Source organism: Protopterus annectens, chromosome 1.part2 (assembly GCF_019279795.1).
Source record: "Protopterus annectens isolate FY-2018-M chromosome 1.part2, PAN1.0, whole genome shotgun sequence".
Taxonomy (NCBI): domain Eukaryota; kingdom Metazoa; phylum Chordata; order Ceratodontiformes; family Protopteridae; genus Protopterus; species Protopterus annectens.
Window position 1 is genome coordinate 542,007,583 of NC_056727.1, and position 26,359 is coordinate 542,033,941.

The 26,359-nt window shown below is 41.1% G+C and overlaps 1 protein-coding gene across 1 annotated transcript in view; it reads left to right on the top strand.

Annotated features, from left to right (window-relative positions):
• LOC122790011 (son of sevenless homolog 1-like) overlaps positions 1-26,359 on the top strand; it is a gene marked incomplete at its 5' end in the record, with an annotated part of 1,046,520 nt that overhangs the window by 507,795 nt on the left and 512,366 nt on the right. Inside the window, 1 exon segment of the mRNA XM_044057549.1 lies at positions 17,178-17,297. Within this exon segment, the coding sequence (XP_043913484.1) occupies positions 17,178-17,297 (120 nt within the window).

The window sequence follows — 26,359 nt, forward strand, 5'->3', positions numbered from 1 at the left end:
ACCATGTACTTTCTGAAGAATATGAAGTCTGAAATTCAAATGCCTGTCATTTTTATTTATTTGACATTTGTTAACCAGGAAAGTCTGACTTGGAACAAAAGCCAATTTTCAGCCGAAGCCCATGGAGAAACATGGAAGGACACCAGAGCACCCAGAGGAAACCCACACAAACGCAGGGAGGACATGCAGACTCCACACAGAAGGCACCCCAGCCAAGAATCAAACCAGAGAACCTTTAGCTGTGATGCAACAATGCTACTACTGCTCCATCAACTATGTACGGAATTAAAAATCCACAGATTTTATGAAGAACAGAACAAAAATATGAGGCAAAAATCTACAAAGTTTTCACAGATGGTGGTGGGTAGGGAATTCAGGCTCTTGCTACCTGCACCCAAGGTACAGGGTTCAAGCCTGAGCCACCTGCGCACACACACACACACACACACTGCTTGCTTCAATAGTACACACACTGCTTGCTTCAATAGTACACACACTCTGCTTGCTTCAATAGTGCCTGGTGTCCCATGCAGCTTCAATAACACGTCCTTCCCCCAGTAGCAGCAGCAGCTTCAGGTCCAGTAAACACATCCTTCTCGCAAGTCTCACATAAGCATGTCCTCCTTCCCCGCAAGAGAGCAGGCTCCAGCCTGTGGATGTTGCAGTCCAGATCTCTTCCATTCTATGCGGTCATCGCCGCATAGAATTCTGGGCATCAGAGTACCAAGATGCCTTCTTCCTACTCCGGACTGCTGTTGCAGCGGTCTGGATCCCCTCTGAGTTTCGGGATTGCTGAGTGCACATGCGCGGAAGTTCAGAAATGTTCCGAGACTCACCGATTTTTTCTTTTTTTTTTCTTTTACACAGCTGGGGGGGGGGGGGGGGGCTGCAGTCCTATAGCATGAACCACCCCTGCTTGATTGTGTATATGTGTATCTAGTTCTGTATAACTGCATGACAGGTTCTTAAGCTTCGATTCTGATGTGTTTGTACATAATAAAACTGCTTGAATAGAACCCATGAAGTCTCGTCTGTTACATCCTGACTAGATGAGCGATACTCCACATCTATGTAAGGGTCCTTCCAAGGATTCATTCTAAGCTCCTATTATATAGTTCAGTATTTTCTTAAATGCTCACCAGTCCCATGCAAAGCATGCCACCATGATCCAATACACTGTGACTCCATCCTCTTCTGCGCTGCCTGTATCCTACACAACAGTCCTTTTCCTCAATAGAAACCGGGCATAATAATTCTTAATTCAAATGTTCCTAGGTGTATACTAAGTTAATGACCACTGAGACATTTATAAACCTAGCCATGCAACCCAAATGTATCCCGCAAGTTATTGGACCTTAGAGGTTTATTTTAAGAGGTTTTTTTGATCAGGCCATGATTTAAGAGCTGTCAGACCACAGGTGAATTTCTGATTTCCCATCCTCTTGTCCAGGTTGTGCTTGAATAGGAGGCATCCGTTAAATGAATTATAAATCTGTTCCTAGCCTGCTTCTTTCCATTTGGTTTTGTTTTTTATTACAGTTTGCTTCACTACATTTTGTGTATTATTGTGCTTGAATAGGGTCAGGGAAGGGCTGTGCTTCACATGGAGGAGAACCTATTCCAGAGAATGGAGATTTTCTGAGATACATATTTGTTGTCCCTTCTGTATGTCCTATTTAAGTCAGAGACAAAGTTTAAATCATTAAATGTAGAAGTTTTGATGCTGTTCATTTTGTAGATATGCAAAGTGTTCATCATAGTGGGTTCCAGGGATGCCTTGTATGCCATGCATAAGTTGCCTGTCAGCAGTTTGTAGGAAACAAAGTCTAGAGATAGGGCTCTAAGGTGATCTACATAGGGCATTTGTGATTAAGTCCTGTATTATTTTTGTAAGGAACCTCTGTGGATGTTCCAGCTGTTCCATGTGCCCGGTCAGGTACACACACAAAGGCGCGTTATACTTAATGATGGGTGTGATGATGACTGAGCACAGTGGCCCATTGACTGGTCTTAGATGTCATAGCCTTTCTTATAAATTGAGAGACATAGAATGATTTTCTTGCAACATTACTTACATATTAGTAGAATGCCAGGTTACTGTCCACATGAATCCTTAAATCCCAAGTGCTGTGTCTGTTGTTAGGGTTGCTTTATCAGTGAGGTAATTTCCCCAGTTGGCTGACTTCCAAAAGGAGCTGTTCTGCATTTCTTGGCACTGAGTCTTGAGCAGTGGCTTTGGTATTAGTCATTTGTCTGTGTTCGACCTTCTGTAAGATATTAATATGGGGGGGTGTCTGTGATTGCTCCTACCTTGCAATCATCTGCAAACTTAGTGGAGGTGATCGCTCCAATTCTAAATTCCTGGGTCCTATTTGTGAATCAGCTGGCTATCTAGTGAGTTACACAGAGGTTTAATTTGTTTATAATGTCTCAGTGGGGTATTGTATCATTCCTCAGATAGATCAAAGTAGGCAGTGTGCACCATTTTGCCCTCATCCATTGCCTTGGTGATCTTCTCAAAGAAGTCCACCAGGTTCATTAAGCATGAACCTGCTATCCCAAATAAAACCAAGACTCCTTCCTCAAGCAAGAAGAAACCAGTCTGGTGGACCCTGGCCATAAGCAAACTTTACAATAAAAGGAGGAGACTTATACAAAAAAAGGCCAAATCTCAAGTAGAAAAATCATCCCTGATCAGCATTAGTAAGAAATTGAGGGCCCTTATCAAGTCAACTAAAGCTAATTTTGAAAAGAAAGTTGCCAAGGATGCCAAGGATAACCATAAGGCCTTCTATGGCTACGTCAGAAACCTAAATGGCAAAGCTCAGGTCTGTTCTGAGCTAGTACAAAATGGAACAAAATACACTGACCCTTCTGACATTGCCAACATCTTGGCTGACAGGTTCAGTGCAAATCCCCCCCCCCCCCTCACCACCTATAAGTCCTATTACTATTCCAGGGGATTGTGCAAGTCCAATTATTACTGATACATTGGTTAAAAAGGCTCTATCTAAAGCTAAAAACACTGCCTCCATGGGACCAGATGGTGTCCCAGGCTGTGTCATACGCAAGCTCCAAAAGGAATTAACCCCACATCTTAATACCCTGTTCAGTCTCAGCCTCTCCACAGGATATGTGCCCAGAGAATGGCGCATGGCAATGGTGGTCCCGCTACTCAAGGGTGGGGCCACAACTGACCCTGGGAACTACCGACCAATAAGCCTGACCAGTCTGATCTGCAAGGCTATGGAGCGAATCATTATGGAACTCATAAATGGAGAGATTGGGAACCTCCAGTTGCTGGACTCCACACAGTTCAGCTTCAAGGGCAGATCATGCCTCCTGAACCTGGTGGATTTCTTTGAGACAGTTACTCAGGCTATAGATAAGGGAAAGGAGGTGCACACGGCTTACCTTGACCTTGCTAAAGCATTTGACAGCATTCCCCATTCAAGTATTATTGATAAGCTCACCAGCCTGGGCATAAACCCTTGCGTCACAAGATGGATCGCAAACTGGCTCTCAGACGGATCCCATAAAGTAAGAGTAGCGGGATCTATGTCCGAATCCAGACCAGTAACGAGTGGTGTGCCTCAGGGCTCTGTCCTGGGGCCCCTCCTGTTTGGCATATACTTCTCAGAAGTACAGGCAAGCACGGAAGGGCTGTGGCTGACTAAGTTTGCGGACGATTGCAAACTGGGTGCTATAATAGAGTCTCCAGCTGACATGGAGATCCTCCAGAAGGGCCTAAATGAGACTGATGCATGGTGTCAAAGCCATGGTCTCAAGCTAAATGCAAAAAAATGCGTAGTAATCCCCTTTGGAAAAAAGAGTACCCACAAACTACAACATAGGAGGTAATCCCCTGAAATCTGAAGAAGAAATAAGGGATCTAGGGACCCAAGTAGATAGTCAGCTTTCCTTTGATAACCATGTTGCCAAAGTGGTTAGAAAATCCTTCTATGTGACCCATCTGATCATGAAGGGGTTTGCATCAAGATCTAAGGATGTAATGGTGCCCCTCTACTCTTTCCTCATCAGACCCATTATTGAGTACAATGCACCAATTGGAATGTAACTGGCTAGACATCTCCAGCAGCTGGAGAGACCACAGAGGTACCTAACCAAGAGGATTACTGGCCTCAAACAGTTGCCCTATGCAGCACGATTGAAAAAGCTAAGACTGTTCTCTGTTGCATACCGCTTTCTCAGAGGCGATCTCTGTCTAACGTACAGAGCCATGTCCAACCCAGTATTGTTGAACATGCTCCATCTTAGCAAAACCAAATCTACTCGAGCTACACGCACTAGGGATATAAACCTCAACACAACAATGAATAGAACATGCTGGAGGGATAGATTCCCTTCGCAGAGACTTCCCTTACTATGGAACAGGGTCCCGATGTACATAAGACAGAGCCCCTCACTATCACTCTTCAAGAGGAACCTTGATGAGTGGATGGGTAACAGAAAGTTCACACCGGGGATCACACCAACAGAACTACTAGATAGGGGCCAAGGGTACTAGCTGCTAGTACAAGGGTCTAGGGAACTACTAAAGGGGCGGTGAATACAGCACAACATGGCTGGGCTAATATATGCCTTCGGGCAGATAGCCCAGTACCAACCTATGAACTGCCTTTGACAAAACCAGACTTGGTTGGGTTCAATATCTAAAAATTGTTTGCGTCATTGTTAATCATTTCCACAATAATTCTTTCTATCGGTTTGTGTACGAGATTAGTCACACCGATAGGTCTTTAGTTCCTTGGATCTATTGATGGTCTGCCCTTGTGCAGAGGGATGACCATTTCTGTCTTCCATTTACATAGCACGAAACTGTCTGGCTGGGGATGAATAGTAACACCAGTGACCCTGATGGGTAATATTTCAGGCTATTTAGGAGGCATCCTGGGATATTGCAGCCCATCAGAGCTGTTTTCTTGGCCTTAGAGAGCACATCTAAGACATGTTCCCTACTGATAGTTGGAGGGATAATGTTTAATGGTATTTCTTGGGTGGGGGGGGGGTAAAGTTGGAGCTGAATTTGTTAGCCAGATTTGCTGCATCTCCTAGTTCAGTGAATGTCTCTCCATTTGCCAACAGTTTGGCACACTAATGAGTGCTGCCTTTGAAGTTTCGGACATAGAAAAAGAAGGTCTTATGGTGCCATCAGCCTAGGATGCTACCTCTACCTTAAACTTTGCTTTGTTGGACTTGATTAGTCCTCCTGATTGCCTGTTCAGTTTGAGTTTTTATCTTTTTTGGTGTTACACTTCATAATTTTATCTCACTTTTTTTCTCTTTTGTTGTGCAACCTTTTTAATTTGGGGTTCCACCAGAGTGGTTTAGTTTTTTGTTAGTTTTGGGCTTGCTTCAGGTAGGCACAGCAGTCTCACAATCATTTACATGATTTTTTACAGAGCTTCTGTGAATAATTCTGCATAGGCTGTTGTGTTATCTGGGTGTGGCGCGAGTTGAAATTTTGACAGGTTTTCACTTAATAAAAAGTACTTTACCTTGCAGTACTTCTTATTTTGAAGGAGACTGTTTTGTGGACTGACCTTTCCAGAGGGAGCACAACACTTTGGGGCAGGTGGGAGGCATGCAGCATTCTCCCATATTTGTGAGTACCAGGTCTAGTATGTTTGTACTTTTAATAGGTGCATGCACTAACTAGTCCAGAGTGTTTGCGTTTACAAAGTCTAGGATTCTCTGCTCTTGCAAATGTAGGGTTGTGTTAGGATTCCCGCAGGGGCGGCTCATCCTATCGGACTGCCGGACTGCAGCACCCCCACCTAGAAAAGCAGAAAAAAAATCTGCAAAACAAAAAATGCATTTGAACTCAGACTGCCTTTATCGGCAGTCCGTATATGGATTAACAGGTACCCAGCATTCCATTGCTGTGAGATACCAGAAATCTGTGCGGTGACAACCGCACAGAATAGAGGAGCTCCGGACTGCTTCAGCCGCAGTCCGAGCCAATGAGGAGGACTGAGCTGCTCTCGCGGGGCGGGACTGTTAGTGTGCGACTGCGCGGGCTTCAGGACAAAGGCGGCAGGTAGGTGTTTGGATTGTGGGCTTGCTGGGTAGGTGTTTGTTCGGTGGATTACTGGGTAGGTGTTCGGTCGACTGCACGGGCTTCGGGACAAAGGCGGCAGGTAGGTGTTTGGATTGTTTGTTTGGTCGCTGGAGTTTGTGTGCGAGAGAAAGAAAGAGACAGAAGAGGGGACTGTGTGTGTGTGTGTGTGTGTGTGTGTGTGTGTGTGTGTGTGTGTGTGTGTGTGTGTGTGTGTGTGTGAAAGAAAGAGACAGAATTAGGTACTGTGTGTGTGTGTTTGTGTGCGTGAGAAAGAGAGAGACAGAAGTAGGGACTGTGTGTGTGAGAGAGAAAGAGACAGAAGTAGGGACTGTGTGTGTGAGAGAGAGAGAGACAGAAGTAGGGACTTGTGTGTGTGTGTGTGTGTGTGTGTGCGTGAGAAAGACAGAAGTAGGGATTGTGTGTGTGTGTGTGTGTGTGTGTGTGTGTGTGTGTGTGTGTGTGTGTGTGTGTGTGTGTGTGTGTGTGAGAGAGAAAGAAAAAGATAGAAGTAGGGACTGTGTGTGTGAGAGAAAGAGACAGAAGTAGGGACTGTGTGTGTGTGAGAAAGAGACAGAAGAAGGGACTGTGTGTGTGTGAGAAAGAGAGACAGAAGAAGGGACTGTGTGTGTGAGAGAAAGAAAGAGACAGAAGAAGGGACTGTGTGTGAGAGAAAGAAAGAGACAGAAGAAGGGACTGTGTGTCTGTGTGTGTGTGTGAGAGAAAGTAAGAGACAGAAGAAGGGACTGTGTGTGTGTGTGTCTGTGTGAGAGAGAAAGAAAGAGACAAAAGAAGGGACTGTGTGTGTGTGAAAGAGAGAGACAAGGAGGACTGTGTGTGTGTGATATATACGGTATATACATATATCAAGATAAAGACGTATGTAAAACTCAGAAAATGAACTCACAGTGCTAGTTTTAATTCTTAGAACAAATTGTGGTTGTCCTTTGTGGGAAATAGTTCAGATTTTAGAATAGTGTATAAAAGTCATCTGACTGTAAGTAATTATAATAAGTAAAATGTCATGGCATGAGCAGCATTGATTTGTTAAAGAACAGCAAGTTCTTGTCCGAGGTTATGTTCATTTTCTTTTTAATTACCCCATGAGATTATGTGATACAAGATGCAGCTGAGGGCCATATAAGCCCCAGTGGTATGATTTTCTTTGCCAATGATATCATCCCTGGGACCCAGGAGTAACTCGCTGTTCTAATTATGAGTGGGTTTTATTTTCCTGTTAGTTATCTAGTGGCTGTCCAGTTATTAAAGTAGTGATTTGTAGTCAGGGTCATAAAATAATCCTTCCACTAAAAGTCTAGAATAATAAAAGGAATGCACTATGCAGTAGGTCCATGTGCATTTATTTTTAGTTTTATAAATCTGGAATAGCCTTATAAAGCTGTTTAAGCATGTGGTCATATTTTGATCCCATTTGAGGTTGGTGTGCACAACATAATTTCCTAGAAAAGTACAATTGGTCTCAAAGTTAATGCTTCCAAGGCAGTTAGTGTGGACATTCACACCAGTCTGATGTCCTCCTCAGCTCCTTCCCTTATTCTACATTGTTGAACAAATAATAAGAAATGGGAGATCATGCCTAACATCTGCAATGCAAGTGTGACAACCTGCATTAAATGACCAAGACTGTGCCATCATCAGGTTGTGCTCTCATCACCTGAAAAATATTATATATATTCCAAAACGTGCTCCTCTGTAAAAGTTCATCGTGTATGCACTGGTTTCTACTGCTTGAATAGCCGCACGGTTCTTTACCTAGGGTTTTAAATAATGAGGTTCATGCTTGTATCTAGTGCAGAATTTTACAGTGAGTTCTGACATACGTTCGTATAATTCCCATCCTGCGTTCTGTACACTAGTGCCCTGACAAGCACAGAATCATACTTATAAAGTTTTATTTTTTTATGGCATTTTATCCCTGCTTGCTCGGGATACCAACTATTTAAAGGTGTCTTTGGTACTTATCAGCCCTGATGGAATCTTCATTAAGTTGCTGCTGGTGATGCTAATGTTTAGGCTTCAGTCCCCAGGGCTTAGGTTGTTTTCTTACCAGGCTGCTGGCCTGTGCAACTCATTACTTTGGCAGCTTTATGAATGCATGTCTGAGGCTAATTCAAAGGGGTGCCCTATAACATCCCTCATTTGCAAAGACATATTAATTCATAAGACTTTTTGGAAGCCTTTCAAAACCTGACATAAGCAGACAGGATTCACATAGCGGTTCTTGAAGTTAATTGTATCATATGATTCTTACTACAGTATTTTTCATGTTTTGCTTTATAATGTGCCTAGTACAGAAATACATTTGATTGATTAATTAACTTGACAGTTTTAAGTGTGACTTGGAGCAAATTTAGTGGTGACAAACTTAACAGTGCTGGAACAGGCAAACCATTCATCCACCCAGGTTTATAAAAATGTGTCCAACTTGTATAGAAATCCCATGGACAATCTATACCATTCACAGAATTTACTAGGTAAACAGGGAATGGTAGCAGTCTCTTGTTATCACACGCGCACACATGTGCGCACATGCACACACACACTCTTGCATACAAACATATCCACTCCAAAGGACAATTCAGATTTGTCCATTCACTTACTGCATGCTTCTGAGAGACAGCAGGAAACTGGAGCACCTGGGGAAAATCCACAAGAATACAGGGAGGATATACAGACTCAGTACAGAAGGTACCCCAGGTGAGAATGAAGCCGAAGGCTACAGTGCTACCCACGGCATCACTCTGACACCCACAGCAGACAAATGCACATGAGAAAACAGTACTGGATAATCAAACTGACATCAGTAGGCTGCAAACTGATTAGTACTATCTGGGCCTGTCTGAAAAACATTGAGCCAGAAGAGACAGGAATAAGAACATGCAGAGTAAAATAGGGGAAAGGCTTGTTTAGGCAAGTGAGGGTGAGGCAGTGACAGATGTTCTGGGAAGTGGAGGCAAGAGCTGGGGATCCCAACCAACATCTAGTAGAGGTTAAGAGGTTTTGCTTTGCATGCTTCTTGACCATGAAGCATGATGCAATGCTTGCTAAACTGACAGTAGTGCAAATGCATGCTGTAATGGGATGTGGTCTCTAATCCTTCAACCACTTTATGTTAATAATTTTAAATTCCCCTAACAAAAAAAGTATTAAAACTTTTGGGAAACTTGTTGCTAATAATCACCTTGTCACCAAAATAGATTGCACCACCCACACACAGTAACTTAACTTAGTTTACTTGCCAGTACAATGACATGACTTGTCTTTTTAATTTTTATCTTTCAAAGGTGAATTAGTGCCAACAGAACTAAAACTACTCTGACAGTTTCTCAGCATGGCCTACAGTGCTTTGTACCCTAATTACTAGATGCTGAGCAGTAAAACATTTATCAATGTAATGACCTGCTCAAAAAAATAGCCCATAGATTGTTTTCCAAACAAAATGATATTCCAGTAGGTGAAACTCGTTTGTCTCTGCCTTCGTCATTTTTTTGTATTTGATTTACACCCTTCCTAGAGTGCTTTACTCTCCTCAAAATGCTTCTCGTGTGAGAATCATCATTTTTGATAACAGTATAGCCAGGGTTTCCCCAGACTCGTTCCAGGGACAGGGTGCATGCCTAACAAGTTAATTCCAGGATCAGCATCAGTGTCACTGGTGCAACAGGTAGCACACTCAACAAGGCTGTGAGTTCTATTCCCATACCGGGTAGATTGATTGCTGACACTGTAGTACAATGCTGCCCTTCAGGTGAGATTTTAAACTGAAGCCTGATCTGCTTAAGTTACTGGTAGTGTAGGTGGATATAAAAGTCCCACAACACCCCTCAAAAAGAGTAGGGAAGATTCCTTATGCTCTTGCCAAATTTCCCCTTGTAGTATAACTGCACTTTTGAGTCTCCTGGGACTAACTCAGTCAACAAAAGAATAAATAAAATACAGTTCTTTAATTTGTCTGTTTTTACAGCTCTTAGACACCAGTAGTCAAAACCAAAGCAATGAATCTCTGCACACAATAGCAATGATTGCACTTCTTAACAATAACGTACTGTTAAACAACGCATGTTGTTTGACAACATTAGAACCCTGCTGCTACTCCCCAGTGATATTTTTTTGACTGAGCATTACATAGTGAATTGCTTTTGCACTACTATACACGTTGCAGTGAACTGTAACATTGGATCATATTATTAGCTGTATTTTTAGAGTTGTGATGCCCCTGCACTGGCCCAGTAATCAAGGAGCCTCAATCCTCATTACTGACAACAGTGGGGAATGTACACACTGGGAGGATGACAAGTACACACACACAGGAAAGTGCAATTTCCCTTAAGAGCACACAGAGATCACAGTCAGTCTGGGGCTGGTTTCTCCCTTTTTCTCCAGATACCCAATAAGACTCCCAGTCTGCATTATTTATTCCTGGGCCTCTGCTGAAAATTGTTTTTTTGTTCCAAGTCAGATTGTCCTGATTAACAAATGTTAAATAAAATTGACAGGCATTTGAATTTCAGACTTCATATTCTTCAGAAAATACATAGTAACACGACCTTTTATTCTAGCAATTTTCTAAGTTTATAAGATGAATATTTGAAATTTGTCCTTATTTTTGGGACTGTATTACCCCATTATTGGCTTTGTCCAGTTTTTTGTGCTAAGGTTGACAACTATGGCAAGAACTGAATTCACTGAATATGTCTGAGGGCTGTATTCCCTCATTACTGAGTTTGTCCAGGTGTTTTGTGCTAAGAGGTTGACAGCTATGGTGAGAACTGAATTCATTAAATAATAGCCATTTAAGTTTCAGTCTTCCTCTCTTTCACAAGCAGCTGATATGGCGTAGTGGTATGTTGCTCTGACTGTTTTGCACAGGGACCTCGGCAGTAAATTGTATGGTGGTAACAGCATTTTCTACAACTTTCCAAGATTATACAAGCAATGTTTAATGTGTCCCTGGTGTTTGGCCTTTTGAGCCCCCCCCCCAATAAATTTGGCTTTTTCCAGATTTCTTGTGCTGCAAAGTTGAGATGCAGTTGAGTATTGAGTAGATTTTACAAGGAGCTGAGAGCTGCAGGGGAAGAGAAGTTTAGTGCTGCTTATAGAAAGTCAGCTTGCAATGTTAATAGCACAACAGGTTGTGTACTTGCTTTTGATGTAGAAGGTTGTTGGTTCTACTCCCACACGGGGTGAATGCTGCTGTACTGAAAAAGTTAAGATACTAACTATGAGCCTGTTATCTGTTTGCCATCCATTTCCTATTGCAATATTACTAGCTTATCATTTTTAATGTAATATAGGCAATTTATTCCTCAGGGGCATCAGACACTTTATTTTTCGATGAAACCATGAAATATAAAGGTTTTTGCTAGCAGCAACCTCTTCATTAGTTACAGATTTATTTAATGTGGAATTATTTAGATGACTTTTTTACTTCAGAGATTGTGCATATTTACTGATAATGGTGGACTGTAGAATTGTGCATATTTACTGATAATGGTGGACTGTAGAAGTTTGAGTAGACTTTTATGATGGAAATGTTCTGAATTGGGCAGTTTTGTCATTATTGGTGCATGCATTTTGTTTCATTGTTTACTGGAAAAATGTTCAAAACAACAGGAAGGTGTATCAAAGAGCACATGTGTATGTTTCATATGCAAGGGACCTATGATTTGAAAACAGCCCAGAATTAATCTTTATCTGCCACTGGCAAAATGTATTTTCTTTGAATGTGGGTTTCAATGCTGTTTCAATGAATGTGAGTTTCAAGGGCAGAGAAGTTTTAATGCTAAGTTTGTTTAGCAGATGTCTTAGTGTTTGTGCTGTAAAATGCAAAATAAAACTTTCAAATGAAGTCCAAATCATCATAGAAGTAAATCAGTATGCACATTAGTGTTTATGGTAAATGGAGTGAAATAGCCAAGTAATGGATCATTGGAATGGCTGCAGGAGGAGGCTCCATTCGACCATGATTTTGTGAGGGGGAAGGGCGGCAAACTTAGACAGCCCCAGCTGAACTATACCTCCCAACTGTCCAGATTTTCAAAGAATGAATAGATTTTTGCTTCTTATTTTTGGTTTGTTCCTCAAAATTTGTGGCAAATCATTTAGGAATTAAGTCACTAAATAATGACCCACTGAGTTTCAGACTTCATAACCAATGCATGCTAAAGTAAGACTTGTTATTCTATCAACTGTCTCAGTTTATACAAGAGCAATTTTTAGTACTGTTTATATGTTCCCCCAATATATTTGGCCTTGTCCAGATTTATTGCATTAACAGGTTGAGAGGTACATGAAAATAATTTGCTTTATAGAATTAGGCATAGCCAAACCTCTCAACTGTCCCTGATTTTGGCTCAAAATGTTGCTCTTCCCCTAATAATCCCTCCGCAAAATAGCAATTTTGGAAGAAAACATGGAGGGTTTACAATTAAGAAATAACTGTAATCATAGTTATAGATTACTTTTATTTCAGAAATGCATGTAGATTATTTTATTTTGTCAGCTGCTCAAGTTAACAGTACTAATATTAAAGTGTCCCTTCTTTGACAGGTTCCCAGCTGTATTGTGTGGCTATTTTATATTTTTACATCACATTTTTGGTCCATGTTTCATAAAATTGTGTTTTTTTGGCAAATTAGTGACAAATCATTAAAGTCTGAAGTTAGAAAATAATGACAGACATTTGAGTTTCAGATTTCATACCATTCAGAAAATTCATACTAATGCAAGACCTATTCTATTATCTTTCTAAGTTTATAAGAGCAATATTTTTAAAAATTGTCCTTGTTTTTGGGCCTTTGTCCCACTTCTTTATATGGCTTTGTCCAGATTTCTTGCTCTGAGGTTGAGAGGTATGACAAATGTGTCAGGGTCATCGCAGTCAGCCAGAGACATTTCAAATTGTGACGTACTTGTTGCACCCCACTCCCACATGTTGTGACTCTGGATGTGTCGAAGCATGGCAAGGAGTAGTTATGCAGTGTAAATGTGCAGGGTATCCCCCCATCCAAGGTAGACACACTAGAGTGGCTTTTCATCTGTCCTTGATTTTTGCAGAATGGTCTGGTTTCTGTCATATTTTTTTGTACTGTTGATTTATGCTTATTACTCAAAGTGCCTGTTGCTCTGTGTTTAAGTAGCAATACTTTAATGACCATCAGGTAAGCCTGGCTGAGATTGTAAGATGCAAGTAAGCTTTAATAAGTATACTGTTAAAAAATTGCCAACATTGAAAGCCTTTCTGTTGCCATGTAGAGAATACTTAACTAATGTATAAGCCTTGGGTATTGAAATGCATATGACAGTATTTGTAATAAAAGGACAGGATTACATTATTTTAAGAAGCTCATTACACTTGGAGACTTCCAGTCATCTCTGCAGGCTTTACCCGTAAACTAAACAGAATGCCAATCGTGTGGTCTATAACCTGTACAGTAATCCTTTTAAGCAATGTATCTTGAGCTTATTTCTTGTTTGCTTTTCATTTTTTACTTTGATCATGTTTTCCCCATGAAACAAGTAGATAGTTGTCAGGCAGCAGGTCTTTTTTTGGATAAGGAACATTTTTACAAGTGGGGGCATCAGAGATTTCTACTTTCAGCATGTTACTTGGTACTTTAATAAAGCTGAATATAAATTATAATTAGAACTGCAGTGCAAGAAGTGGTTTGAGTTGAGTGCTGCTTGTTTTTCTTATACTTGATTTTGACTGGCATTCCATTAATGTATTTAAAAAAGTAATTTATTTTTCATGCCTCACAACCTTTTTGTTTCCATCTAGATATTAAGTAAGCTGTCATGCAGCCAATGCACTGAAATATTTTTATTCTTCTACACTTCATTTTGTCTTGATTGGACTCTCATAATGACGGTTTGGCACCCACGGCAGTGTATTTAGTTAGTTTTTTGTGGTTTTGAGCATAGCTCCTCCCCCTTCTAGCTGGCCACACCCCTTCCCAATTGACCCCACCCATTCAGCTGTCTCCTGCAGCCCCCCTTTGATTTGAAGTCACCAGCCGCCACTGGATTCCCGATTTATAGAAGGGATAATTAAAGTCCTCCAAGAATGTTTTTTTTTAAACAGTGAGCGTCTCCGGTAGGTATCTCCAGTAGATTTAAGTATGCATGAGCTATGGATTTCATGGGATCAAAAAAAAAGTAAGAACAGCTTCAACTCGCCTATAAAACATTCTCGCAGCAAGTTACACTTCTCAATTTGATCTCTAAGTAATTCAGATATCAAAAGTTGTACTCCATGCCAAACTACTAGGTGCACAATTTGATGGCGCTCTGAAACTTGACATCCACATAGAACCAGCCATAAAAACTGTAAACCAACAATTAGGCATGTTGTGTAGAACTTGCTTTTTCCCTACTGATTCTTCCAGAGGAGAAAAAAAAAAAAAAAAAAAAAAAAAAGCATAGCTTCCTCCTCCCTAGTTCCTCTGCTCTTCTGTGTGTGTCTCTAGTCCTCGCCAGCCTATGAACTACACTACAAACCCAAACTGAGCAGTGCTACAATAAAGTAGCAGATTTCGCTGCCATTCAGTCTTATAGATCCCATCTAGATAGTCATCAAGCAATTAAACTGGATTGAACTGTCATTACCTTGCATTATTGTCAGCTAGCAGTAATCTACAACCTTTTGCACCACCTCAGCAAGTGTCCTGACCTACTCAGTATTTTACATCTCTCTTCTCCGAACCAACCTCTTTGCTCAAATGATAAACTGCTTCTATTAGCAAGTCACACAATACAGCCAGCGACAGCCTTTGCTCCATCTGTATCTCAATGTATTTTTTTTTTATTTGACATTTGTTTACCAGGATAGTCTGTCTGGGTGTGTACCCATTTTCAGCAGAAGCCTGAGGAGAAAAGCTCCAGGAATAGATTCCATTTCACATTGCAGTACATAGAGAATCTACATTTGTAATAATAAATAAACTGTTGGGAACATGATGGAAACAACCTAGCTCAAAAGTGTGTAACACTGACCCCTACCCATCAAAACTAATTGAGAACCAGCAAACCTTCAAGTCTAAACTTAAACTACACTTGATAAACTCTGGATCTGCACCTGCTCATCCAAAGGGTGATCCTAATTATCTTCACACACTACCCTGTATAAGTTTCGGCTATCTGTACTCCATGGAATGACCTTAGCGTATTACCCCCTCCTTCAGCAAGACTCAACCCCCTTACCCTGTACTGTCCCCCTGCTCTGCCATAAAGATAATCATCAGCAGCCTCACATCACATTAGGCTGTGCTTCACATTTTTGTATACCATACTCTGCTCCTGTAGTACATATACCCAATAATACAACTCATCCATCTCGTCTTTGCGGTGCTGCCTATTTTTAGTCATCTCCAAAATAAACCTTGTTGCTAATACTTCACACATGACAAGGTGCATCTTACAGTCTTTTTATCTTATTTTGTCTGAATCTAACATTTCTGTTCTGTACATGGTTCACTACTGCAACAGCTACAATCACTGTACTGAATACGAGTTAACATTCAATGATAACCTCTACAATACACCCTACTGTCTATATGAAAATTATAATTTAGCAACCTTCACCTGCAAGTTATTCACTATTACTCACTACTAATGTGTTCAGTGAACATTGTTTCGATTTTCATACTGAGCTGTTATACTCCTTATCTAACTGTACTCCAGTAAAATTTTAAATCTGAATTTATATATAATACTGAGCATGTTTTGTTTGTATTATTGTATTATGAGCTTTTCTGCAAATGATTTTGACTCTCTTAAATTTGAGTTGCATACATTACTAATCACATTTTACTTGTGTTACTGTATCTTTGTATGCTGTGGAGCTTTTCTCCCCAGGTATCCCCTGAAAAGGGGTTAGTTAGACTTTCACAGTAAACAAAAGCAACTAAATAAATAAAGTAATAGTTTATTTACGATGCCTACATCACATATTTCTTATTTGTTTCATGTACGTCTGGTTTTCCTTAAGGTAGTATGCATGGTGTGGCAGAAGTTTGCATTTAGTTATTTAGCCATTAAGCTGTACTACCCTGTTGTTGCTTGTGTGAAATTTGAGAGAGATTTTGAGTGTACCAGCACCTTATTTTTGCTGATGTTTGTTTTATTCAGTAATAAAGCAAGCAAGCGAGAAAATGATATGCTGACATAATCACATTTACATCTTCCATTACCATTTGTCATCTGCTTTGTGCTACATTAATCCTTATTCATCATAGATACATCCTTCTCTATAACGAGGTTAATGTGTGCAGTTTGTATTTAATTATTTTACATTTGTTCACCGGGAATGTCTGACAGAGCCAGAGCCCTTTTTCAGCAGAGTTCCGGGGAGAAAAGGTCTGTAATAATACAGTAAAACTAAGCTAAAGTTATACAAACAAGTTTAAAAAACTTAAATATGATAATTCTACACTAGACTCTAAATACTGTACATTAACAAAGTCGAAACAAAAAGGGACAACAGGAATGAAAAACAAATGATTAAGAACTGAAGGCACAACCATATGTGAAGAGGTTAATTACTGAGAAGACAAGGAAAAGGGAAGTGTAGGGATAATAGGAGGAAGGAAGAAGTAGGATAAGGTACAGTGTAGAGATGAACAGGAGGCTGGGAAAGTGGAAGGAAAGAGGCACGTTAGCACGTGAGGAGATTTAAACTTTACTGTGAAACTGAAAAATAAAACGGGATCAACAGAAGCACATAGCAAAGATTTGGCTGCTCTGTTCTCAGAAATGTTTCACTTTTATCTAACTTCTTCAGTTTTCAATTACTAATTGATTTGATTTTGTTTTTGATGTATAACAGACTGAACAGTAGCATATCCTATTTGAGGAGTATGTGATAAGAAGTTGTTGGTAGATAAAAATAATCTGATAGGAAAACTTCTGCTTCCAGCCATATGCCAGTCATTAAGTAAACGTGAAAATCTGTAACCTGTTTGTCTCTGGAGCTGTTAGATACTGTAGCAGTGTTTGCCTCATTCAACAGTATGCTTAACTGTGTTGCATTTCCAGGGAATTTCTTTCCACTGTTTACTTGATTTAATTTTTCTTTTAGAGCTGTGCAACCTTCTGAGCTGGTTGGAAGTGTGTGGACAAAGGAGGACAAAGAAATTAATTCTCCCAATCTTCTCAGGATGATACGACACACTACTAATCTCACTTTGTGGTTTGAAAAGTAAGGGTAATCATTTTTTGAAGTCATTTTTTAACTAGCATTTCCTAGTCCATTTCACTTCTCATATTTAAGGAATCAAACTTAGCTGATAAGACAGTAGTAACATATACATGGTAATTGTTCATTTTGTCCTCACTGTCTTCTAGGGGTCAGTCAGTACAGCTTACCTTCACTGTATTTAAAAAAAAAAAAAAAAGAATTCTGGGATACAGTACATCAGATGTGACATGTAGAGTTGTAAGTTGTGCTTGAAATAGTCTCCCTATATAAATGCAAGGTAACGTATGAGAGGAGATTAGGAGCTAGTTTCTCTCCCTGTGTAAGAGATGCCATTTCCAATGATGCAAACGGTTTTGTTGATTGTGCTTCCTGATAATTGGTCAGCCATATTTTTTGTCCCACCCCGTTATAGGTTTTCCACTTCTCATTTCCCTCCTCCTCCTGTTGATGTGAGCCTCTTTCTTTAGGTTCTTTCACATCCTTTTCCTCTTTCTTGTTTATTAGTATGTTCAGTAAATATAGAGATGATGTCAAAGTTCTGCTTGTTTGATATCAGTTCATGTCAAGTCACTGAAGACATTTATGTTGAATGCCCTTCAGCAAAAAAAAAAAATGCTGTAGACCACTTTTGGCAATTTTCACAAAAAGCCTTTTTGCAGGGGGGGGGGGGGGGGGCACTAACTTATGTATACGAGCTCTGAGGTTGCATAGCAGTGGTGAAAAGTGCAGCCTTGGAGAACAGCAAAAGTGTTTTTGCCGTTTCTTTTTTCCACAAAACGACGACTGACACACATGCCGTTGGTGACTGGACTGTATTGCCTTGGTATTTGTATTATATAACTCTTTCATTATAAGTAACTTGGATTTATTAGTAGGCCATGAAAATATTTAATGTATGTAATTGATGGGTGCAGTTTGTGATTTTTATTTTTTTAATGTTTGCATTTTACCTTCTGGTTGCATGTTTTAACTATTTAACTTTTGTGAAATATTTCTACAAATGTAATTGGATTGTCTGTTTGGTTCAATATTTTATTCTTAAAATACTTGTAATATGCAAAAAAAAAAATCAGAAGTGTACATTTGGTGGGAAGCAGTTATCCAGAGGTGCACAGGGAAGAAAGAAGCAATAGCGATGATGGAGGTGGAAAGAGTCTGGATTAGTTGTATTAAATTAAAGGCAGGAAAGCTGATGAAATGCTGGAATGTAAAGATGTCTCCAGTTGAAAACAAGATGTTATCCTGCATTGTATTCAGTTGTTCATTAAATCAGTTTTGCAGTATTCATTACTTTGGGACTTCAATTGGCATCTGTCTGTCTGGCAAGTCTTCAAGAGCTCAGTGTGAAGGTATAAAAGCTTTGGCATCTCAGAATTTTCTTGCCACAGTTCTTGTATGCAGAAACCTCCATAACAAAGTGTAGTGCCTTCATTCTCATCTAGTACGGCTTTAGAACTCAGGCTAAGATAATGTACCATGATGGGGGAAATTTTTGGACTGTCATGTTGCTTATGCCTTTTAAAAAAGGGCAGGTGTGACTATGGTAGAGAGACCCTAAAAAGACACCACCATCAGCTACGTCTTCTGCATTAGACAAGAAAACAACATCCAAGCCTGTGATGTCTGTAAATGTTTTATGCCTAAGACTCGGTAAAACATTTGAGTAAATTATATCTTGACTTCAGAATGAAAGTTTCAAGGCTTTTGCCCATTCTACCATGTGCTCATTCTCCTCTTTCATCTCTCTAGCCAAATAAAAACTGGAAGGTGAGGTTAGGGGAGGATATGGAATTTTCATCCTCCTTGCATAGCTAGTCTGAAGCGACTACCTGTAGTGTGATGTGCATATGCAGTTTCTGGAGCAGCCATTTGCTTCTTCTCAGCCCCCTACTCTTTGGTATTGATCCTTCAGAGGCCATTGTGACAGAGGACTAGAGCACATCATGATCTGATAATGAACATGAGGATTCCCCTGTTGCTTGACCCAAGGTGGTCAGGAGAGCCCCATATTGTTATTGCAAAGTGAGAAGGAGGCATCCACCTACATGAAGAAGTAAAGGGCTACAGTATGGAGAATAGTCATCCCCACATTAGCTCCATACACTTTGGATGGGAGACCACACTACAGCAAATTCAAAAAAAAATGTTCCCCCTTCTCCTATTTCTTCTGTCCATCTCCTAAGAAAGAAGCCAGCCAAGACAATTGGTTTAAATTGGCCTAAGTCCTGCCTAAAGGCCTGTTGGCCCTTCGTCTGACCAAGGTCTTCCAGAACCCCTTCACCAGTCTCCTGTTAAAAGGAAAGAGGAACCTTCTTCAGATGCATGACAGAACCCTGCTCAAGAAGGTTTTGATTACTCATTACTTTTACTCGTATATCTTCCCCTGTTGCATTTAAATTTGTTGTAGAAGATATTCTTTCATCAGATTCCCCTTCTGTGGAAATTTAAGTTGGAGAATAGGGAGGCTTCCGACTCCAAGAAGAGATATCATGAACTGTTCAATATGGAAACTCCCTAGCTCTAGCTGTGATTATTTCCCCCAATACTAGGGACATAAGAGGATGTCTTTGCAGCTGTCTCTCTGGCTCTGGATTCCCATGCCCCTGCCTGCAAGAAGCAATAAGTTTTAAAGGGTTAATAAGTTTTAAATGGTTCAGGATAGTCACAAGTGTTTCTGTAAGAGTTGGTGGCAGACCCTACACTAGTCTCTTTAGATCCAGAGAAAGGAGCTAAGAACGTTCCATCCCCCAACTCATAACAAAGAGAGTCGTGCTCTGGATAGGTTTGGTAAAAAGGTTTACATCTCAGCCACCCTATCCTTTAAGGGCCTTCAGCTTCTAGACCCATATGCCAAAATTCTTGCTGGCCCTCATCGAGCATATAGAGAAGAAAATGGGAGGAATATCGGATACTGACCTTAGGTTCCAGCTCCTGGTGCTGCTGCTGACTATGAACCAGGTAGCTAAACATTCCATTAATGGTTTCTAGAATACTGTGGATATAGTCTCTAGGGCTGCTGTCATTGGATCAGTGATCAGGAGACATACCTGGTTAAGGCACCAGCTTCTGTTGGAGGATGCCAAAGTCCCAGTTATTAGTGCACCCCTCGACAAAGAATTATTGTGTGGGGGGGGGGGCACTGGAGGAAGTATTTAAAAAGATGGGCAGTAGGTAAGCTTATGCTGGGTGTAAAGCTACTCCTTCCCTCATTCCTTGTTTTGAAACTATCCTTCCAAACTGGGTATGTTCTATAGGTATAGAGCAAGGCCAAAGACAAAACAGTATGAATGTGTCAGTTTAAAAAAAACATGATAAGAGGACAATAAGGGATGAAACCAGGAGAAATTCAAGGGGCTTCCAGTACCAGAGCGAAGTTCTGACTCTGCTGCCTCCTCAAGTTTCTGCTCTACCTGACTCTGGGTCCCTCCACTGCCATACACCAAAGTATAGCAGGAAACCTGTATTCCTGCCTTCCCATTTAGGGAGGATATTACTACAGTTGTGTGGGTGATAAGGATTATAAAAGAAGGCTACAGACTTCAGTGAGCCTCCCCACCATATCCCGTAAGGGATTCCCCAAACTCTAAGGACCAGGAGTGCCTTATTCAACCTGTAATTTCAGATCTTCTGTACCGGGGGTACAGAAGGGGATTTTATTCAGTATGTTTTTTCATTCTCAGAAAGGAGTGCTCCTGGAGGTCTATATTGATCCTTTCAAGGCTTAGCAAATTCTCAAAGGGCCCAATATATAAAATGATTAATTTGCAGGCTCTGTTACCCCTCTGCATCCATAGAAGTGTATGGTCATTTTGGATCACAAGGACACTTGTCTGCACATTCCCATTTACAAGGCCCACAGGCACTCTCTCAGATTCTTTTCTGGAGATTGTCACTATTTACTGCCTTGCTCTTTGGTCTTTCCACAGTGCCAAGGGGCTTAGCCAACAGCTTTCCCCCTGCCATTGCGTTGTACAGGTTGAAAGGTGTCAAGATCTGACCTTACCTGGATGAGTATCTGATCCAGGGGAGTGCACCACTCCTGGCTGCCGTGGGTTTAAAAAGAGACGCTCTTAGGAAGTGTGATTTACTATGAACCAAAAAGCCTTCTTTGGTGTCACTCTTAGAAGGATCTGAAGTCTCCTTTCTTCCATCAAAGAAGGTTGAATTGCCACACTTGCTTCCAGGAACTGGCAGCTAAGACCAAAGTCACCACCAGAGAGTTAAGAGCCCCTGGATTCATTCTCTCCACCATTCTGATGATTTTCTGATCAATCTCCATATGTGGGATATACAGTGGTATTTGAGAGCTGTGTGGACTCAACCTTCTCCCTCCTTAGGACAGTGAATCCCCTATTTGTAGTGAGGTAACATTGGTCAGTAACTCATACCAAATGAAATGCAGAGCAGCCCACCCCCAACCACTTTGCCTTCGGAGTTTGCTCACAGGGCACCAAAGTACAGAAAATGTGGGATTACCAGTAGAGAATAAAGCTCATCAGTATAAAGGAAATGCTGGTGGTCCTTCAGGGACTGAAGGATGTGAGTCAGCTTTGGAAAGGGGAACCCCACCAGGTGGTAACAGACATTACTACAGATATGTGGTACATCAACAAGTGTGGGGGGGGGGGTGCGGCGCAGGATCTTGCCTGAGGCTAGCCATGATACCGTAGGAATTGGCCCTCCAACACAGCATGAGTCTAAAAGCAGTGTGCATTCCATTAGAATACAGTTTAGAGGCAGACAAATTAAGCAAAACCAAGGCAGACCCTCACAGAGGTGGATGTTACACTGGGAGATCTTCCTGCAACTAGTTCATAGATGAAGGGTCGAACAGTTAGATTTCTTTGCTTCCAAGAAAAACAGGCAGCTGAGATATTTTGCTTGAGTCCATGCAGGGAAGCCTGGATAACTGATGTCTTTTCATAAGGTCAGAGCAAGCCTGAGAACCAGCCCCTCTTTCATGCCTGACGTAGTCTCACAATTCACCCTCAGCTTCCTGCCTTTTTATCTACCTCCAGAAAAAAGGAAGAAATGATTCCGCATACAGTCAGCTTAGGTTTAACCTGGATAGGAATGAAGACTTCAGGAAAACAGAACAATTGTTCATCTTTGTTGTTGAAAAAAGAAAGGAGACCCAATGACAAAGCAAATCATTTCCAGGTGGCTCTGCCAATGCAATCACTTTGGCTACCACAACTATGAAAGCCTGCCTAGCCCAAAGAAAGCTTGCTATACCTAGGCAACAGCCACCACAGTGGCTTTTATGCAAGGGGTGGACATCATATCCATCATAGAAGCAACCACCTGATATTACAAGTTGGGCACCATGTATATGACTAGAACAGGATTCCAAAGCATCCTTAGGAGTGTGTCACAAGCTACATCCAGCCTGTCTAAACTCTGGGAGTCCTTTCACATGTAATGAGATCAGCAACAGTATTTTAATGAAGAACATAGAACATTTGTGTAGGTAACGTATCATAGTAGTTTGTGCTTAAATAGATCACAGTTACCTGTTCCTCACACCATCCCCATTATTAATTCAAACTCCTGGGCCAGGTGATTGACCCCCTTATGATGGGGGAGGGCAAGAAGGCTCTGAAGATGTTGCTGCAATATTACCCTCTTTGTACGTCCATTCTCTTCCATGATAATGGATGTTTGCATTCTGTGTAGGAAAAAGCAACCTGAGCCCTTTAAGACTGCCCAGACAGAACATATAGCAGTTTAAGTCCCAGAAGTAATGAATGATCCATTCAAAGTACTACTATTATGTTAAGATAACTACATACTTGTATGTATTGTTATATGGATTTCTTTTGTGGAGCATTTTTTTGCAGATCATCTTTGCAGTGACACATGCATATTATATTATGTCCTTTTGTTCATATGATCCAGTATCCATAACATGAGGGAGTCCGCCTCCAGTTTACTCGTATGTCCAGCCATTATACCAAAGTTAAAATGCTATTGTGAAGGTTCATGCGGCGGCCTGCATCACAAAGCATTACATCTGCCATAAATGGATGTTGGGTATAAAGTGGATGTCAGTATGTACCCATATCAGAACTTTTCTGCCGCCTGTTTGACTGCCTGCTCTGGTCGTTACTCGCTTTGGAAAGTCGCCTTTGTGCTTCAGTGGCACAGGTATAATATATGTCCATCATTCTTACTGCTGCAGTAGTGAAAGGGGTTATATCCTGCCAAGGATGCACAACTGGCCAGCCTCCAGAAGCCTTCATCACTTCCCATGCTGTCACTCAGGCTGCTTTTAGGTTATGACCGTTTTAGAGGGGGCTATATAAACATCTGGAGTGACTAAAAATCTTTAGTACTTTCTTGCTTAATCATGCATTTGCAGTTCTGAGGCTTCTCAGGAACAGCAGTTAGCCAGAGGCCCCCTGTCAGAAGAATAGACCCTTTTTGGGAACCATTCCTCACTTATGTTTTAAGGGATATTTTACATATTTTATCTATTTTCTGTGAGAATTGTGATGTTACTTTAAGAATGCCAGCTTTTCAGTAACTTCTGTAGACATTCCTGAAATACCACTATTGTAGCTCTGAGTTGCTTTTTAGGTGTATCCTGTGTATCCTAGTTTTTTGTGCTTATTTAATGGATTTTTAAGCTTAGTTTTTGATATTTGCCAGGCTGAAAGTGTATTTTAAGGCAAGAACTGTGTAGAGTGTGAATGGTTATGTAAATTTAGTGTGACAACTTGCTTGTTTCATGTTTACTTTCCCCAAAGTGAGCTCTCCAGTATCTCTCTCTTGACAGTGGGTTATTGCACAGTGCTAGTGTAACTTGGGACTTTTTTTTGAAGGGGTGTATACTGTTTTTGTGCACTTAGTGACAGCTTTCCTTCTATTCAATCCTTTCCATCACAGCAGTTTTTATTTATTTATTTATTGCTTCCAAGTGTGCTGCACAGTGATCAACATAGCATAACTTCAGCTCTCCCAGTGTGAATACAGAAAGGAGTGCATTGAAAAAAAAATTGGGAGGGATTCATTCATTGCTAGTAAATACACTGCCTGGGTTGTAGCAGAGAAGAATGTAGAAAACCTTAAGGAAAATCAACCAGAAGAGGTGAAGAGAAGTCACTGCCTGGGAAGGATTCTGCAGCTGTTCAGCAAAAAGCAGTTCAGGCTTCAGCTTTGGTTCATGAGATGGCTTCTTTAAGTTAGAGGAAAAAAATCAAATGTACTCAGAGGTGATTAAAATAAATAAAACACTGAAGGAATATATTAATTCAAACAACAAAAGACTGGAAAAAATAAAAGCTTTAACTAGCCATTTAGATAAGCTGATAAAACTGCAAAAATCAGAGGCTGTCATAAGTTCATAGGTTGGTACTAGGCTATCAGCCCTAGGGCCTATACAAGCCTAGCCATAACAATTCCCTGAATATTTCTTCCCACAGTATTTACTTCCCTGGACCCCTGTCTAGCATAGTTTCATAGTATAGTACTAGGCTATCTGCCCTAGGGCATTTATAAGCCTAGCCAAAGTGTATGTGGCTTTCGCCACCCCATGTAATGATACAAAAGTATACAATTTAAATTAAATTTAGTTTACTGTGCCTCTATCTAGCAATGACACAGATATGGCCCCCGGGGTAAACCTACAATCACCCATCCATTCGTCCAGATTTCTCGTGAAGAGAGTCAGTGAGGGGCTTTGCCTAACATGGACAGGTATCCTGTTCCAGAGTGCGGGAAGCCTTTGGGTTATGAATCTGTCCCTTCAGCATGTCCTATTCATATTTGTGCTGAGGTTTAGATCTTTAGCTCTCATGACTCTGATGGATTTGGATTTTTTGAGGTGGAGCATGTCCATTAATTCTGAAGTGGACATGGCCTTGTACGTAAGGCACAGATCACCTCTGAGCAGGCGGTATGCTACTGAATAGAGCTGGAGCCTTTTTAGTCTGGCAGCATATGACATATGCTGGAGACCCTTGATCCTCTTGGTAAGGTACTTTTGGGGGGTCTCCAGCTGCTGCAGGTGTCTGGTGAGGTACATACCAAATGGGGCATTGTACTCAATCATAGGCCTGATAAGGGAGGAATATAAGGGTACAATGACATCCTTTGATCTGGATGTGAATCCCTTCATGATAAGGTGGGCAAGGTAGAAGGTCTTTCTAACCACTTTGGTGACGTGGGTGTCAAATGAGAGGTCACTGTCAACTTGGGTCCCCAGGTCTCTGATTATTTTTTCCGTACTTAATGGATTACCACCTATGTGGTAATTTGTGGGTACTTTGTTTTTTCCAAAGGGGATGACTATATATTTTTTGTCATTTAATTTAAGGCCATGACTCTGGCACCAGTCATCTGTTTCTGTGAAGCCCTTCTGGAGGATGCATGTGTCAGCTGGTGTGTCGACTATGGCGTCTAGTTTGCAGTCTGCGAACTTTGTCAGCCACAACCCCCCTATGTTTGCTTGCACATCTGAGAAATAAATGCCGAACAAGAGGGGTCCCAAGATAGAGGCCTGTGGGACTCCACTTGTGACTGGCTTAGAGTCTGACATAGCTCCAGCTATTCTGACTTTGTGGGTTCTGTCCTTTAGCCAGTTTGCAACCTATCTTGTGACAAACGGGTTTATATTTAAGCTGTTGAGCTTGTCTATGATGCCTGAGTGGGGTATTGTGTCGAAGGCTTTTGCCAGATCCAGGTAGGCTGCATGAACTGCTTTGCCTTCATCGATGGCTCTAGTGACTGTTTCAAAAAAGTCCACCAGGTTTAAAAGACAGGATCTGCCTTTTACAAAGCCGAATTGGGTAGGGTCAATTGTCTGTAGGTCTCCAATGTCTTTGTTTATGAGTTCCATAATGATCCTTTCCATAGCTTTGCAGACCAGGCTGGTCAAGCTTATGGGGCGGTAGTTTCCAGGGTCTGTAGAGGTGCCACCTTTGTGGAGTGGGACCACTGTAGCTGTATGCCAGTCTTCAGGGACGTATCCTGTAGCAAGGCTAAGATTAAACAGCGTTCTGATGTGTGGATTTAGCTCCTCTAGGAGTTAACGTAGCACGCAACCTGGGACACCGTCAGGT